This window comes from Callospermophilus lateralis, chromosome 13 (assembly GCF_048772815.1).
Source record: "Callospermophilus lateralis isolate mCalLat2 chromosome 13, mCalLat2.hap1, whole genome shotgun sequence".
Taxonomy (NCBI): Eukaryota; Metazoa; Chordata; class Mammalia; order Rodentia; family Sciuridae; genus Callospermophilus; species Callospermophilus lateralis.
The window spans coordinates 105,915,455-105,931,892 of NC_135317.1; the positions used below are offsets into that span (position 1 = coordinate 105,915,455).

General features: G+C 43.9%; 1 protein-coding gene across 1 annotated transcript in view; it reads left to right on the forward strand.

Moving 5' to 3' along the window:
* Nucleotides 1–16,438, forward strand: part of Selp (selectin P) — a 42,031-nt gene that overhangs the window by 1,349 nt on the left and 24,244 nt on the right. Inside the window, exons 2-7 of the mRNA XM_076872949.1 lie at nt 6,165–6,255; nt 7,794–8,180; nt 11,461–11,568; nt 12,010–12,195; nt 13,157–13,342; nt 14,789–14,974. Coding sequence (XP_076729064.1) covers nt 6,165–6,255; nt 7,794–8,180; nt 11,461–11,568; nt 12,010–12,195; nt 13,157–13,342; nt 14,789–14,974 — 1,144 coding nt within the window. The remainder of the gene's footprint in view (nt 1–6,164; nt 6,256–7,793; nt 8,181–11,460; nt 11,569–12,009; nt 12,196–13,156; nt 13,343–14,788; nt 14,975–16,438) is intronic.

Consider the following 16,438-nt stretch of genomic DNA (forward strand, 5'->3'; position numbering starts at 1 on the left):
ATATCTGAATTGGACAGCTTGAAAGAGCAGCTGTTCCTCTCTCCCTTCTATTATCTTTGGTGTTCTCCTTTATTTCAAAGATGTAAACATATTGGATCAGGTATTATTTTTAGTATTCTGATGGAAGCTACAGTTCTTCCCAGATGAAAATACAAACATCACATAAAAAACCCAACCTCTATAGACAACCACAGGAGGTTCCCAAACCTATGTGTGGATGCCAGAAGAACCCCACCACGTTGCCTTCTATGCTAAAGCTCAGAAGCTTCTCCACTAGCATCCTGCAATGAGGCTGGAACTCCAAAATGAAGAGTGAGGAAAACATCCCTAGACTTGCTTTACTATTTCAGCAAAGCCCTCTTCCTTTCCCCCACAAGCCTGTTTGGTTCTTAGGATTCAGGAACCTCAAAATGCCTATGTAAGATCTGCATCATGTTGAGCATGGCTTTAATTAACTCCTAGGACCTGAGAAAATGAAGTGAAGGTTTATCTGGTGGGGTGATTTCAATCAGAGAGATCTAAAGAAGCTCTTGGTTTGTATTTATAGTTCAGTTATCGATGTTGGCCAAGGCTTTAGTGAGCTAAGGAGCAGGTCTGAATTCCCTTTCCTCCATACCTGTTAATCACCTTCGGTCTGTGGCTTTCAGTTCTTACTTTTCTTTCCATGATCATTTGTCACAATATAATGACCTGCTTCACCTTCTCTTGGACTTAGAATGTGCATCTTCAGAGTTCCGTATTATGTGGAAGTTTATTAGTGAAATCTTCAAAAATCAAAGTGACTTTACTACATAAAGGTCCTACAGAGAAAAGATCCAACCTACCTATGAAATCTTGGTTTCATAAATGACATTCGTTACATTGTTTTCTTGGTGTTTGACCCCTCTGATGGAAAACCAAAGCAGAAAGTTAGCAAAATCAAATGCAGAGCAAATCCTTCAAATTTGTTGGGGTATAGCCCTGCTATGGTCCAAAGTATGTTTTAATTTTAAACTTATGTACATTATTTTATGGTTTTTAGTGCTGTTCTATATACCAGAACTAACATTTTACCCTCCATAATAGCAGTGAGTAGTCTAAATTAACTATGTTCTTTGTTTGATTCAAAGTGTTGATGTCCTGGGACCCTGCTGTCTTAATTATAATTTACTATTTGGCTTAGAGAAAATCTATTTTCTCAGTGTATTTAATTTTCTACAGGTAAGCTGGGGCCACTAGTATCTGTGCCATTCCATCACTACCACCAACAACCAGATAGTAAAGCTTTGCTTCCAACAGATTATATAGATCTGCATCCTCAGTGACTCTCATATCCTCCTCCCTCTATGCATTTCCAGGGACACAGCCCAAGTCAGGCCCTCCAACTTCTACTAGGACCATTGTAATAGCCTCCTTTTTTGTAGCTCAGCCTTCCTGCTTCTAATTTATTAAAAATACCACTGTTAGATTCATCTGTTCATGACACTTCTCAGTTTAGAACCCTACAATTAGACTCCTGATGCTACTAGTATTTGAGACCCACAAGATCTAGCCCTAAACTACCTTTTCAATTAACATCTAAGACATGATCATTTTCAACATCAATCAGACCACACTGCTAATCTTATAGTCCTCCCTGTATTCTTATTGCACTTAGAATAAGATCTCATCCCCTTGTTTGGCTTCCAAAGTCTGGAGTGACCCATCAACTACCTTCTTGTGTATTCTTCCCCCACTGCTCACTCCACTCCAGCAACACTAATGTCTCTACTTTCTCTGAACCCTTCACTATGTTACTATGGTCCCATGTTACTATGACCTTTGAATCTCCTCTTTCATTTGTCTTAATGCTCTTCTTCCTGCTTCTCACTTGGTAGGGTCCCCACCCACCCACCCCGCCCTGGTCATTCTGCTATCAGATGCTATCTAACCATCACTTCTCAGAGGAGGCCTGCCTTGGTCTTGTTGTCTTATGTAATCCCCCCACTCACTCTATCACATAGCCCCATTTAAATTCTCTGCCTACCACTTATTGCTTACATTTTTCACTTACTGTCCTACATTTTTCATGTTTGTTGTTTAGTACTATTGTGTATTTCTTGGGGTTTGTTTCATTGCCTATCTCCCTGAATAGAATGTACATTGAGTGTATGAGGATAGGAATCACGTCTGTTTTCATCATTTTAGCCCTGATCCCTAGAAAAGTGTCTAATATATTTTAGGCACTTTAATCAATAGTTGTTGAAATAAGTAGTGGGAAAAAGTAAAGTCAGTAACAAGGGTCACCTCTTTGGTATGGAGAAAGGGGTTGTTGGGCTAGCTAAGCTCCTTAGAGGTGGAGATGTAGACTTAGGGAGCTGGGCAGATGCAGATGAAGATGGTGGTCTGGACAAAAGAGCAATTTGATAGGCGGTGCATTCTGTAAATTACAAAATGTTTTATTATAAATAAATTGTAGAATTGTAAGAAGGCAGGGAGTGATTGAGGAGTAATGGTAGGAAATGAGAATAGAGAAATAGGAAGAGGCAAGCATCAATAGGTCTTGCATGTGTCATCTTAAAGGGTTTGCAGGTCTTGCTTAGGGACCAGGAACAACTGAAGAATTTTAAATATGAAACAATACACTCATGTTTTTGTATAGAAATAACATTCTGATTGCATTTTGGAGAAAAACATGGAGATAGCTGAACTAGAGGAAACAGAAGCCAATTAGAAGAAGACTGACCTGGTCCAGGGAAGAAATATTGACATCCATCTCAGCACGCTTGTCATCAAGTGGAAGTTTAGAGAATGGCCAGGTCTCTCACCAGAAATGAAGTCATGAGGATCTGATGACAGATTGATGTGAAGGTTTCAGACAGGCAAAGTCTCTTCGTCCTCCCTCTCTGCTCCCACTTGATGGAGCATTTGGGGTTTCTGTGGCAGGAGATGGGGGCAGCTGGTCAGTGATGCTGTCAGTGAGAGCATGCATCCTTTATGAGCCTCATGTGGTGCTGGAGCCTCACAACCAGTCCAGAGGGTTAGGCTGATTTTACTCTCTCCACCTCCACTTTTAAGACTTGTTTCACTTGAATGTCCACCAGACTTCCTGAGACACACCACTTGTGAGCAGCCCTGCCTTGTCCACTTATCCCCACTTCCTACCTACATGGAGCTAAGTCCTGCTCATGAACTCTCACATGGGATGTCTGAGAGTCAGCCATCATGTCCTTGTTTCTCTCGCCCTCACCTTCAAACAGAATGAGACAAGGTGTCAGTCCCAATGTTTTCCAATTTAGCACATTTCCATCTTCAGCCATTCCCAATACTCTTTTCTTTGTTCATTCATCCATTAATACTTATTAACCATTCGCTCTACCATGGCTAGGGGATTCAGACCTAATCCTAGTCCTTGCTCTTGAGAAGCTCCTGCCAGCTGCTCCCTCCAGGGCTATGCTCACATGTTGGCTTTGCATTTTGGTTCTGGATCTCATGTTCAGGAGATGGGTCAGAAATGGAGATGCTGATTGGGGTCCTTTGACAAACAAGACCATAGGAGGCATAAGGAAAAGAGAAGAACAGAAGAGAAATAGTGCCATGAAGGCAGGAACTCAAGGAAACATTACCTCTGCAAATGAAGGCAGAGTTGGGGTAAATTCAGAGAAGACTCAAAAAAAAAAAATTGCTCAAGACATTAGATAAGTATCCAGAGAAGAGCCAAGGGCAGCTCTGTAAGCAAAAGGAAGTATTCAATAGCATATATTGCTACAGAAAGGTCATGGAAGGTAAGGGTAGATAGTCTTCATTTGGTTTGGTAATTAGAATGCTTGTGGTGGCATTCAAAAGAGCAGTTTGGTAGGCGGGAGGGGCAGTGGCTAGAGAGCAAAGGGGAAGCAAGGAGGTCAAGATGCTCCACTGTAAAGCAAGGAGAGAAGGCAAGACAAATCTGGGCAGATGGCCAGAAGGTCAAGGGAGGGACATTAACTCTTTCTTCACATGCGCAAAGCTGCGGTCTGCAGCGTGAACAAGTAGAGCCATGCTTGCCAGCTTTGTGGGCCATGCGGAAAACCATGGGTGCCTACTGGCCTCTGGTTCCCCTTTCCTAGGAAAGGGGAGGCAGAGGGAAAAACATTTGCTTTGCCCCCTCTTCACCTTGCAATCACTTCTAGTTCTTTCAAAAAGCAACATTAAAGATAACCAAGGTGCTTAATGAAGGTTTACAAAGGCACAGGATGTTATTCTAATGACCCACTCTCAGATTTCTTTTCAGCAACTTCCAGTCTGAACCAGGCTGCCAGAGAGCATTAAAGATTAGCAGAGCATGTGGCTGCTTCTCCTTGAGAGGCATTTCCTTTTGTTTCAACACAACTTGCTTAGTAACAGGACAGAGTCTTAACTCTTTAGCACCCTTGACTCTTTTACACCTAGGAGCAAGGCCTCACAGTACATAGGAGTTAGATTTTCCTTGGGAAGGAGGGAGTGCTTTTAGGCACACTGGTTTCAGGAAAGGATATGTGTAGAAGTAAAAAATCTGAGTACAGACTGACACTCCCCTTGCGTGTGCAGCCCTGTGAAGACTTCTTCTGCTATGGCATTTGGAATAGTATCTGGGGGTTTTGAATAGAATTATAGTACTATTAAATAGAATTATAGTAGCTGGTGATACAACACAATCTAGAGAACACTCAGTGGATTTAAACCACCACGAAGGGATTCACCATACTTTCTGTGCAAGTAAACATGATATTTCTCAGCTTTTGATCATGGGTCCTGCACATGCCAGCTAATTAGTGTTCTGATTTATAAGAACATAAAATACTTTGATAAATACTTATCAAAGCCAATATCTAGAAACCCCTAGATGGAGAGTGCTAGGCTTTTTATACACGACAAACCTACTGTGCCCTGTGTGAGTTGTATCCCTCCTGGTACCTGGCCAGGCTATAAATCTCCCCACTTCCCACCTACACTGTCCCCCACACCTGTATCAGCGTCACTGCAGCATGGGCTGTGGTAATTCAGAATTTTTATACAGGAGGAGTTTTGGGTGACAATTTGAATGGAAGAGTGGTACAGCTGCAATTGTACAGCAAATGCATTGTTCTTATGGTGGGGGTGGTGATCGGGGTTCTGGAGGAACACTGGTACCCTGCTCAGCTTGGTTACCTCACACACTCTTCTACCCATAACAGCAGTTCCACATGGATTTGGAAGCCTGGAGGTTTATGAAGGTAAAGAGTGGAGCGGACAGAGCTCTTGTTTCAAAGTCAGCGTCTGCTGCTGTCATTTTGAGTGTGTTACTTAGATGCTCCAAGCTTATGGAACTTCCAAGTACAATACAAGGAAGCTGGAGAATATGAGCATTTCCAGAACTCATTTGTCTAAAAGCACTTTTTAAATGTTAATAGATTAAATAAAATCTTAACAGAAGGAAGCCCATGAAAAATAATAGTTGTTACAGATCCAAGAGGAGTAGACTTATTATATATGTTATTAAATATTAAACATATATACACATATGTATACTAATCATCAAATAGTATTATAGATATATGCTGAAATAGTAAACTAAGGAGATAAAATATGGGTCAATAATACAAAATGGATCATATAATAGCACAATATGTTGCTCTGTGGATCAAAGTATAGGTTAGACATTCTATGTAAGGATCAAAAAGTTCTTGCATGACTTCCTATTATTCTTTGGAATGGCATACCAGTTCTGAAAGGAATATTATTGCATAAGAATAATGACAGCCATATTCACATTTAAGTATCTTTTCCTCACATGCATATTAAAAATGTATCTTAAAAAATACTGATGGGGTGGGGATGTGGCTCAAGCGGTAGCGCGCTCGCCTGGCATGCGTGCGGCCTGGGTTCGATCCTCAGCACCACATACAAACAAAGATGTTGTGTCTGCCAATAGCTAAATAAATAAATAAATATTTTAAAAAAAAATACTGATGGCATGAAGCTGTTACTCAATAAATACTTCTTGAATGAACAAAGAAATGAGCTCTCCTTCAGTCTTTTACAGTGCTCATCTAGAGTTGCAGAGCAGTGAGAAACAAGACGGGGACAGAGGACTGGGACCACCTCCCAAAGGCAACAGGACTATCTCAACATCATGATTACTAACTAAATTTTTTTGCCACATTGGTTGTATACAGACACTAAAAGAAAGTTGTCTTTTCTTGTTTCAGGCCAGCTGCCTAAAAGCCACCTGGATCCTGAGGTCTCAGAGAGTGGTCTTTGGAGCTGCCCAACTCCTCTGGTTCGGTGCTTTGATCTCTGGTGAGGTTGACTCTTCACCTGGCCCTGAGTAATAGGGTAGAGCCCAGAGCTAAATGGTAGATGTTAAAAACTGCAGATTTTAATGGAAATCATGGAACATTGCCCAAGCCCAAGTTCCTGGAGGAAAAATGCACCTAGTATCATCACACCTCTGGTGGGAAAGGCACCAGAAACAACATAAATGGATACATTCACAACACTCTATACACAGGCCCACAATACTTCTAGTGACTCCCAAAAATATTTGAAGTTTTTAAAAAATAATTTTCTTTATAGTCAAAAGAAATGCTTTAGTACATAATATTACTATATACATCTCTATATTGCCTAGAGTCCATTGAAGCCATGATGCAGCCAGCCCTGGCTCTGTCAGAATCAAATCTTCATAATGCCACAGCGGTGTCAGTGAGGGAGGGAAAAGTGTGCCGGCCTTCACGCAGGCAGCAGAGAAACAAGGCCTTATAAACAGGAAACGTAGCCATTTCCAGTGCTGATTGCTTGCATTGTACACCTCTTCACAAGGGAACTGGCCCCTTCTGCCCCCTGAGCTCCTGCAGGCTACAATAACAATGCTTTGCATCACAGCACCTGCATGTTGCTGAAGGGCACAGTCTTACCACACTTGATATCACAAGCAGTCACAAAGAAGAGCCTGTTCTAAGAAGGGATTAAGCAGACGTGGAGGAAGCAGAGTGATTTATACAACAGTAACAGCCAAGCGGAGTGGAATGAGCATGAGGTTACAAATCAGGAGACCTTCTTTCTAAACTTGGCTCTGGATCAACCTATTGTATGTGTCACTTGTTCGATAGGTAAATTTATCAAAAGCCTATTAAGGGCTAACCTCTTTCTTGGTGCTCAGTCCCCAGAGCTAAAAACAAAATAGAAAAAAAAAAAAAAAAAAAAAAAAGACTACCATTAGGGATTCTCTGTCTAGCACATAGGGACCATAGCATAGCATAGCCACACAGAGCAGGAAGGTAGTGGGAGCCTGGAGGAAGAAACCCAGAGCCCACCCATGGAAGTCAAGGAAAGGTGGGGATGCAGTTTGCCGGGCATAAGAGTTCAGGATAGCCAGGATAGCAGGAAGACCCTGTGAAAAGGCTAAGAAAGTAATTGTAACAGGCAATGAGGCTGGGCGTCCCAGACCACTGAGCACCTTATTTCCCATGTAAAGAGAGGGAGGATCATATTGTACATATCATTTAATTTGGGCTTGGACAAATTACCTAATATGTCTCTTTCATTTTTAAAAGGAAAGGAGTAAATCAGTTGAGCTTTAAATTCCCTTCCAACTCTAGCATCTTCTGATTTCAGGTCTTTAACATTAAGAATCTTCAGAAGAGGTCATTTTCCTAATCTGATACTATGTATACTTTTAAATAAAATATGGAAATCACTCTTTCCCCCTAAAATAACTACATTAGACATAAAATAGTCCTGTTTGGCATTCATCCTCTGGACAGGAATTCATCTAACTACGCACAGCCTGCTCTGGTTAGGGATGCTAACCTGGTCCTCGTTCTTCTTCATTACAGAGCTAACAAACCAGAAGGAAGTGACAGCGTGGACCTATAATTACAGTATAAAAGCATACCCGTGGAATTACTCCCGGGCATTCTGCCAGAAACACTTCACAGATTTAGTGGCCATCCAGAATAAAAATGAAATTGCTCATCTCAATGAAGTCATACCCTACTACAGCTCTTACTACTGGATTGGGATCAGAAAGATCAATAATAAGTGGACCTGGGTGGGAACCAAGAAGGCTCTCACGGAGGAGGCCGAGAACTGGGCCGACAATGAGCCCAACAACAAGAGGAACAACCAGGACTGTGTGGAGATATATATCAAGAGTCTGTCGGCCCCTGGCAAATGGAATGATGAGCCCTGCGGGAAAAGAAAGCGGGCCCTGTGCTACACAGGTAGGGCCTGCATCAGTCTGGTAAAGCAAAGTGCTTTCCCGGCTGGTCCACATGACCACTGAGTCAATAGCATGGAGTCACAAAGTCAGGGACATGAAAACGAGGAGTGAACTGGTGAAGTGCTTTATTGAGCATCTCAAAGAACACAGGCTCAGGGGTGGAGAAAACTGGCTGTTAGGAACCAAAGAGAATTCCATATCGAGCTCGCCCTTGTCTTTCTATGACTGATGAAGTGGATGCTCAGGGGACTTGAGTTTCTTAAGATAATGGAATATCACAGAATCAAAGGCAGGATTGGAAACCAGTCTCATACATTTTAGCGGAGTGCCAATAATTTTCAATCTCTTTTCTTATAATTTTTTGCAAGCTTTGCTGGGAAAATAGATGTTGAGGGTTGAAGAGAAGGGGAAACAGTGGCATATTGAAACAGCCAGTGGTAGCCACAACCATATATCTCCTTTGCCATGTGCGATAGTGTGAGGGAGGGCAGGGAGGGGTTAGATGGTCCCTGAGAGGCACAGTTATAACCAACATCTATTAAACGCCTGGTGTTATTAGTTATTTTGCTCAGGTGTCACTTGTTCATGAACATTAGCTGCATTTCATCCTGAGGACAGCCTCATTGGTCAGGCCCTGCTATGGCTCTAATTTTGCTGATGAGGGGAAGGCTCAGTGACAATGGTCTACCAAGGTTCCACCCCAGTGGATGTTGAGACCAGCGTCAAGCACACATTGACTTGAAAGTTGGTGTTAGTTAGATGCCTCTACATTCTTTGGTCTGCGTTTTCATGAGACAATTTGGGAGCATGACTGAGGATCACAAATGCTTTATAGATTCTCTTCAACACAATATATCTTCAGGTCTGCTGGACTTTGGTGAGAAGGTGGGGGGCCAGGACAAGGAAGCAGGAACTGAAGGTGAGATTGTGTGAGTCTATTGGATCCTTGACTCTCCTGGTCCCAGAGTAAGCAGACATGCCTTGAAGTCACGTGCCCAGTGCCAGAGCTGATTCCACCCCTGTGCTATGGCTTCCTGTTTAGGGGAGCCCCTCTTGTCTGTCACAGCACAGCAGTGCTCTTCTCTGAGCAAGAGCATCCAGGTGCTCTGAAGCTCCTTTGATAATCACCCAACAGATGCCATGCCCCACTATGTATTTTCTAAGTTCTTCAGATTTTAAGCTACCCCCCAGGACCCCTCAACAAAACACAGTACAGAATGGAATAAACAGCATAGAGTACTTCTTCTACATTTTCTCTCTTCTCATCCAAGCATTCTAGGTGAGGAAAAGTATTCGTCAATTCATTATCATGCAGTTAAATCTCATTTTATAGATTATCCACTTATATATTAATTAGCTAGTTAACAGCCATTTATGTATGGACCAGGATGGACGTTACCAGTATATGTGCTCATCCTACTGCTCTCTGGGTCAGCTCTCATCCTTCCTGGGCCATGCTGCCCGAGAACTGTCCCTTATTGGCTGGTTGTGGCTACCACTGCTGTTTCAGTATGCCACTGCTTCCCCTTCTCTTCAACCCTCAACATCTATTTTCCCAGCAAAGCTTGCAAAAAATTATAAGACAGAAAAGAGATTGAAAATTATTGGCATGATGTCATTCCTCTAACTACAAAAATGGTCAATATCACTCACTGGTACAATGTCGCTTATCTAAGGTCTTTTCTAAGTGAGGTCTATTCCACCAGCATGGTGCCCTTGGTGGATGCTGCCATTGATGGGTGTTTTGTCATCAAAGAGGTAGAGGGAATAGAGCCTTCTGTTCTCTGTGGGAGACAGATGAGAAACAGTCGTGTACTACAACAAGAACTTAGGTTTGTTGAAATAAATCTCTAAATACCAAGATTTTTTAGACCTGAGAACAATTTATTGGGGGGGGAGAGAGAGAGAGAGAGAGAGAGAGAGAGGGAGAGAGATTCACTGAATCATCATTATTGTCCTCTTGTTATTATTGTTAACCTGTCAGGAAGCCTGAATTGGGATAGAATAGAGAAAACTAGCTAGGTTTTGTTTTGTTTTGTTTATTTTCATTCTTAGAGCACTGAGATCTACTTTCTAGGGAGCAAACCCTGGATGTTCTGAGATCAAGGATAGAGGCATTGCTACTGTAAGCCTCTGTTGGGGTCAAGGTCAGGTGTACAGGATGCAGGATATGGACAGAAACTCTACCTACCAGCTGCTCCTTCATCTTCTCTCTACTTGGAACCCTTCCCAGGCCTCAGTGCAGCCTCACTAAACTCACTGGCTGCTGTGGGAATTTCCTCCTATAGAATCTTGCATGATTTATAGAATCATAGCCTCTCAGAGTTGAGAGGGGACATAGAGATGATATAACATAACCCTCTACATGATAGACAGATTTCCTCCAGAAAGCTACCATAAGGAGTGTCAACATGTAGCTAGGGCTCAGTGCAAAGGAAATGAACACCAGAAAACAGTCCAGCCACAGACCTTATCCCAGCTATGACCCCGTTAAAAAAAAAACAAAAAAAACCCAGCACCAGTAGAAACAACACCAGTAAGAACATTCTCAGTGCCTTTGCGGTATCAGTTCTAACATGAACCCTCTACCACACGCATAGACACGTAAAGAGTTTTTTGTAGGAAAGAAGCCGTGGCCCCTCTCTACTCTGTCACCTGAGGGCACAGACGTAGTGAAGAGGGCCTGAGAGGGCAGCCATGTGTGCACTCGTGAAACGCCCTCTCTCAAGATGGTTTCCCTTAGCCATGACCAGTGTTAAACATCACATGTGGCTTCTCTGCTCCTCTACCCATGGTGTTGGACATAGATTAGAAGAGTACAAAGGTTGAAGGGAGCAGGCCATCACACTGGGCAAACTGGGCCCAAAGAAGTAACTAGCCTCTGGTCACACAGTGAGGAGGCAGCAAGAGCCAGGACGCAGGTGGGTGTGGCCCTGCCTCCCACGTGGCTCCTGTCCTCCATGCAGCAACATCTAGCCCGAGGCATGAATGCCCGTGGTTAGAAACCACAGCCCATTTTGTAGCAGGTTGAGGAGTTCCTCTGTGCACACATGTCAGGCTCGCTTGTCCCCTGTGTCCACATGCAGCAGTACCCTCCATAGGAAACACCTGATGCAGCATGAAATGGACGGTGCGTAGGGTGCCTCTCACAGGGAGCAGGCCGGCTCTCCAGCTGATGCTGGACCTCTGTTGCCTGCCTAGCTCAGTCCTGCCTGAGAGAGACCAAGCTGGCCTCATCTCCTGTGAGTGCCAGTGATTCTGACCTTTCTGTATCCATGCAGCCTCTTGCCACGACATGTCCTGCAGCAAACAGGGAGACTGCATCGAGACCATCGGGAACTACACCTGCTCCTGCCACCCTGGGTTCCATGGGCCAGAGTGTGAATATGGTGAGGCTGCCACATTGTTGATATTATTTTAGCCATTGTTCTTAAGCAAAGGACAGTGCCACAAAGTAAACCACCCTGAAGACACTCCAGCAAATAGAGACTGGTCCTAGGCCCTTCCCATTGTCTGTCTATTTCACTCAATTGGCAGTCTCAGTAAAGTCACCTTATTCATAGAACATTCATTCATAAAATTTCAAAGAGGGAAAGGAAAATGATCAGGAAGCAAGACAAAGAGAGCCCTTTCAGGCTGGCTTTACTTGATTGAAATGAAAACCAGTGAAAGAATGATCATTTCCCAAGATGCAGGTGATAAAAAAGAAGCCAAGGAGAGATGGGAAGCCCAGAAAGACAGTGGAGCAGGCCACACCAGTCACTACGGCTTGCATCAGGCCCAACAATGTCTGTAAGTGTACAATGAAAACACCATGTCTGTCCCCGCAGTTAGAGAGTGTGGAGAATTCGGCCTCCCTCAACACATGTTCATGAACTGCAGCCACCCTCTGGGATACTTCTCTTTCAACTCACAGTGCACGCTCCACTGTGCTGAAGGGTACGAACTGAATGGACCCAGCCAGCTGAAGTGTTTGGCTTCTGGAATCTGGACACAGAAGCCCCCACAGTGTGTAGGTGTGTAGACGTCTTCCTTTCCATCCTCACTGTCAAATTCAGGGACGGGGGCATGAGCTTTCTCCATTTAAAAAGGTGAGAAATAATGAAGATCTACATTAGATGGAAAACTCTAGTTATCATTGTTATTTGTCAAACAGAGTAACAGTGACTTTGATTTTCATGGTGTCTTGTGCCTGTAGAGTGATGTGGGCAATTCTTGATTCTCAGCAAAAACATTACAAAGGGACTCCTTTCCATTTGGTTATGATGTAAGCAAAGTAAAATGATGAAGATTGAGGAACAATAATTGAGCATTATTAATTTGATAACTTTGACTTGTTTCTGTAAGTGAAAAAGAAGAGATCTTTCCAAATAGCTATTGAAAGTACCATCTACCCAAGGCCAGTGTGTAAGGGAGTTTCAGGACATACAGGGTGTATAAGGGTCACTGCACCCAGTCCTTGCCTTCATTGCACCTGTAGAAAAAACTGGCTACGTTATGGAGAAGATGGCCAGAATTGCCAAAATGTATCTGTCCTTCCAGCTGCTGCTGAGCTAGACTGGGTAAATCTGGCTTTGGAAAACAGTGTCAGACTAGAAAAATAAGAGGCTGATTTTACTATGGTGAAAATTAAAAGGGCTTCCCTTCCCCCAAACTCACAACCTACAACAGCTTCAGAATGGCCACATTCTTAAGGGATAGTATCTATACTCTGAGTGGCACCAGAAGACCTACTGGGACAGATTTATAAAGACATAAGGAATAGAGGATGCTAAGTATAAAGCTTGGAGCAGTGCTTGTTTTTAAGAGACTCAGGCCATGCTGAGGACAGGAGCTCTGAGTCTGGACAACAGGTCTCCTGACCTCCCACCCTCCTAGTTCCACTTCTGTGTCCAGAGACAGCCCCACCACTGCCCTCCAACTGTGGACATCATTCTCCACCTTCAGGGCTCTCTTATCCTTGGTTGTTCTCTCCAGCTGTGCAGTGTCGGCACCTGGAAGCCCCTGACAATGGAACCATGGACTGCGTGCATCCACTCGCTGTCTTTGCCTATGGCTCCCGCTGTACATTTGAGTGCCAACCTGGCTATCGAATAAGGGGCCTGGACACACTCCACTGCATTGGCCCTGGCCAGTGGACTGCGCCCTTACCGACCTGTGAAGGTAGGTTTTCCTTAGCAGCCCCCGGTGCACCCAAGAAGGCGTCATGGCACCATAGAAGGACCCAGGGCTCTTAACATCAGGGTGACCTCCCTCTAGGCTCTGACTCAGAAGCAGGTTGTTCAACCTCCAGGAGCCAAGAGATGTCTCATCTGTGAAGTGGAGCTAAGAATTCTAGTGCCAGACTAGAAAAATAAGAGGCTGATTTACTATGGTGAAAATTAAAAGGTCTTCCCTTTCCCCAAAGCAAGGCACTTTGTGAGGACTAAGTAAATATAGATATACCATGAAATAAATATAATGCATTTAGCACAGGGTTGTGCATGAGGTCAGCTTTCATTTCTGCCCCTTTTTTTCACCTTCCTGTCTCATTGGCATATACAAACTTCAGGACAAGGTCCTTATTGTGAGAAAGAGTTAGAGCAGTGGCCATTGGGACAAAGAGAAAGTCCCCATCACATCTTTGGAGGCAGCATTTGGCAAAGGAGCAAAGGCTGTGTTTAAAGGTGAGCCCGTGATGCAATACTAGGCAATTACATAACATCATGAAACTGCGTTCTGAGCCATTGCCTCACATCCTCGGCTTCTGAGGAGAGGGGTGGTGGGGAGTAGGATCCTGAAGGCTGGTTAGTGTGTTCCCAGACCCGCAGAGCCCCACTTTGGTTCTGCTAGCCACGAGAAGTCAGGGAGATCACTTATCGTTTCTGAGCAACACTTTTCTCATCTGTAAAGCAAGAGAGAAGTCCTAGGGGACCTTTGATCCTTCAATGCCCTGATTCTGTAAACACCAGAGGTCAAAGTGGAGGGTAAAAGGATAGTCTTTATGCTCTGCCAAACCCCAGGAACTGCATGGAGATGACATTCCTCCAGGGAAGGGCATGAGGAAACATAAGAATGGAGGTCACTCAAGAACTCACTTTGGACTGCACACATCCTGAGTTCCAGGGACAAAGCCCACTAGGACCATTGCACTGCAGCAGATCATGGTGTCAATAATCAGCTGTGCTATTTCTGTTTTTTCCTTATAAACCCAATCTTTTCCTGTATCTGCTCTATTCAGATCCAATAAATATCTAACAAGCACCTCTGAGGTACCAAGCATATTCTAGGCTCTGGGATATACCTGACTGCAACCCCAGCCTCTAGGAGACTGTGGTGTGATGCGGGAATAGCATAAGGACAGGCTGTGGGAGCAGGTTGGAGGAGCTCTTCCCCCGAGTTAGGGTAGGCAGGGAGGGGGGCAAATTCTAAGCTGAGACCTGAAGGCAGGTAAGAGTGAGCCAGGCAAGGGGCCTGGGAAAGGCAACTTCCCTTCTGGAAAGGGGAGGATCTGAGGTTCTGACCATCTTGACAATGTAGCTAGGAAAGATGTAGCATCTTCCAAGTCTCTTCTGAAAAAGGACTGGGCCCTTCCGGTACCCAGTTGCAGACAATTTTTTTTCCCTTTAGCCCTTGCATGTGAGCCACTGGAGAGTCCTGACCATGGGAGCATGGAGTGCTCCCCATCCTCAAGAGCCTTTCAGTACAACTCCAGCTGTAGCTTCCATTGCACGGAGGGTTTCCTGCTGAGAGGAGCTGATGTGGTTCGGTGTGCTGACTTGGGACAGTGGACAGCACCAGCCCCCGTGTGTCAAGGTACTGCAACATCAAAAATTCTTTCTGTGCTTCTCAGGCATTAAAGGCATCAGCATCTGCATTTAGCACTGTCATTCCCTCACCACCAGACATTCACTGAGAGCCTACTATGTGCTTGGGCCTCTGTAGTCAGCACTAGGGTTGAAATGGCCAGCAAAGCCAGTCCTGACATGGCTGTTCATTACAGCACAGTTAAGATGAGGGCTGCTTTGATTGACACATAGGGGTGGGCTGAGAAGATCAGGGTTAGAGGAAAGGAACAGCATGAACGGGTGGAGGAACAACGGACAAAGCATTTAGTCCAGTTCTGTCACTGCTGTCAATAAGCTTGGGAGTTGTTGAGTCTTCTGTAAAATGTGGATACTGCCATGTGCCTTACCTTCCCCTCTCTCTGGTGGTCAGAGGTACTGCCATCTGCCTTACCTTCCTGTCTCACTAGTAGTTGTGAATTAATGTGTGTAAAAGCAACTTTAAAACTGCATCAGCTTTACAAATATTGAGAAAATGATACTACTTCACAAATCATGTGTCTGTGATCTAATTTGACAAAATGGTCCCCTTTTAATATTTCTTATTTTCAGTGTTCTGCTCTTACATGAAAACTGAGACAAAGAGAGGTCACTGGGGTTGTTTATTTACAAAGGACTCTCAACACAAAGTCATGTTCCAGAAATATAATACTGGCATTTCACTGCCACTTGCTGAGATTTAAGTGAATCCCCTGGGTTTATGTAGACTGTATTTTCAAAATGAGACAGAAGTTTGCAAATGGGCCTTGAAGAGATGTGTACACCCATGTTCACAGCAACATTATTTACAATAGTTATGATGCAGAAGTAAGCCAACTAAGCACTGATAGACGGAAGGATAAGCAAAGTTGGTATACACAGACAGTGGAATATTATTTAGCTTTGAAAAGGTAGAAAATTCTGACAAATTCTACTTTGTGAATGAACTTAAGGATATTACACTAAATGAAATAAGCCAGTCCCCCTGCAACAAGTAATGCATAATTCCACTTCCATAAATTACTTATGGTAGTCAAAATCAGAGAAAGTAGAACGATGGGGGAGAGAGGGCAAGGAGTTAATTGTTCAGCAGGCAGAGTTTCAGCTTGAGATGATGAAAGAGTTCTAGAGATGGACAGTGCGATAATTGCACAACATTGTGAATGTGCTCATGTCACTTAACTCTATACTGTTTAAGTGGCAAAGAATGGATTTTATGTTGTGTTATTTACTGCAATAAGCATTGAAAGTCAAAGGGAAGGAATGCAATGGAGGAACAGGCAGCCATGCACCATGCTGGTGAGACTTGAGGTGCTGTGAGGTGCTGCGGATGAATGGTTGGAGACAGACACACAGAGCCTTGGTGCCTAAGAAGGATCATAAAGGATCACAGGAGACATTTCTGCCTCTGGGCATTACCTGTGTCCAATCATCCGGAACAGGCACCTGCAGAGGC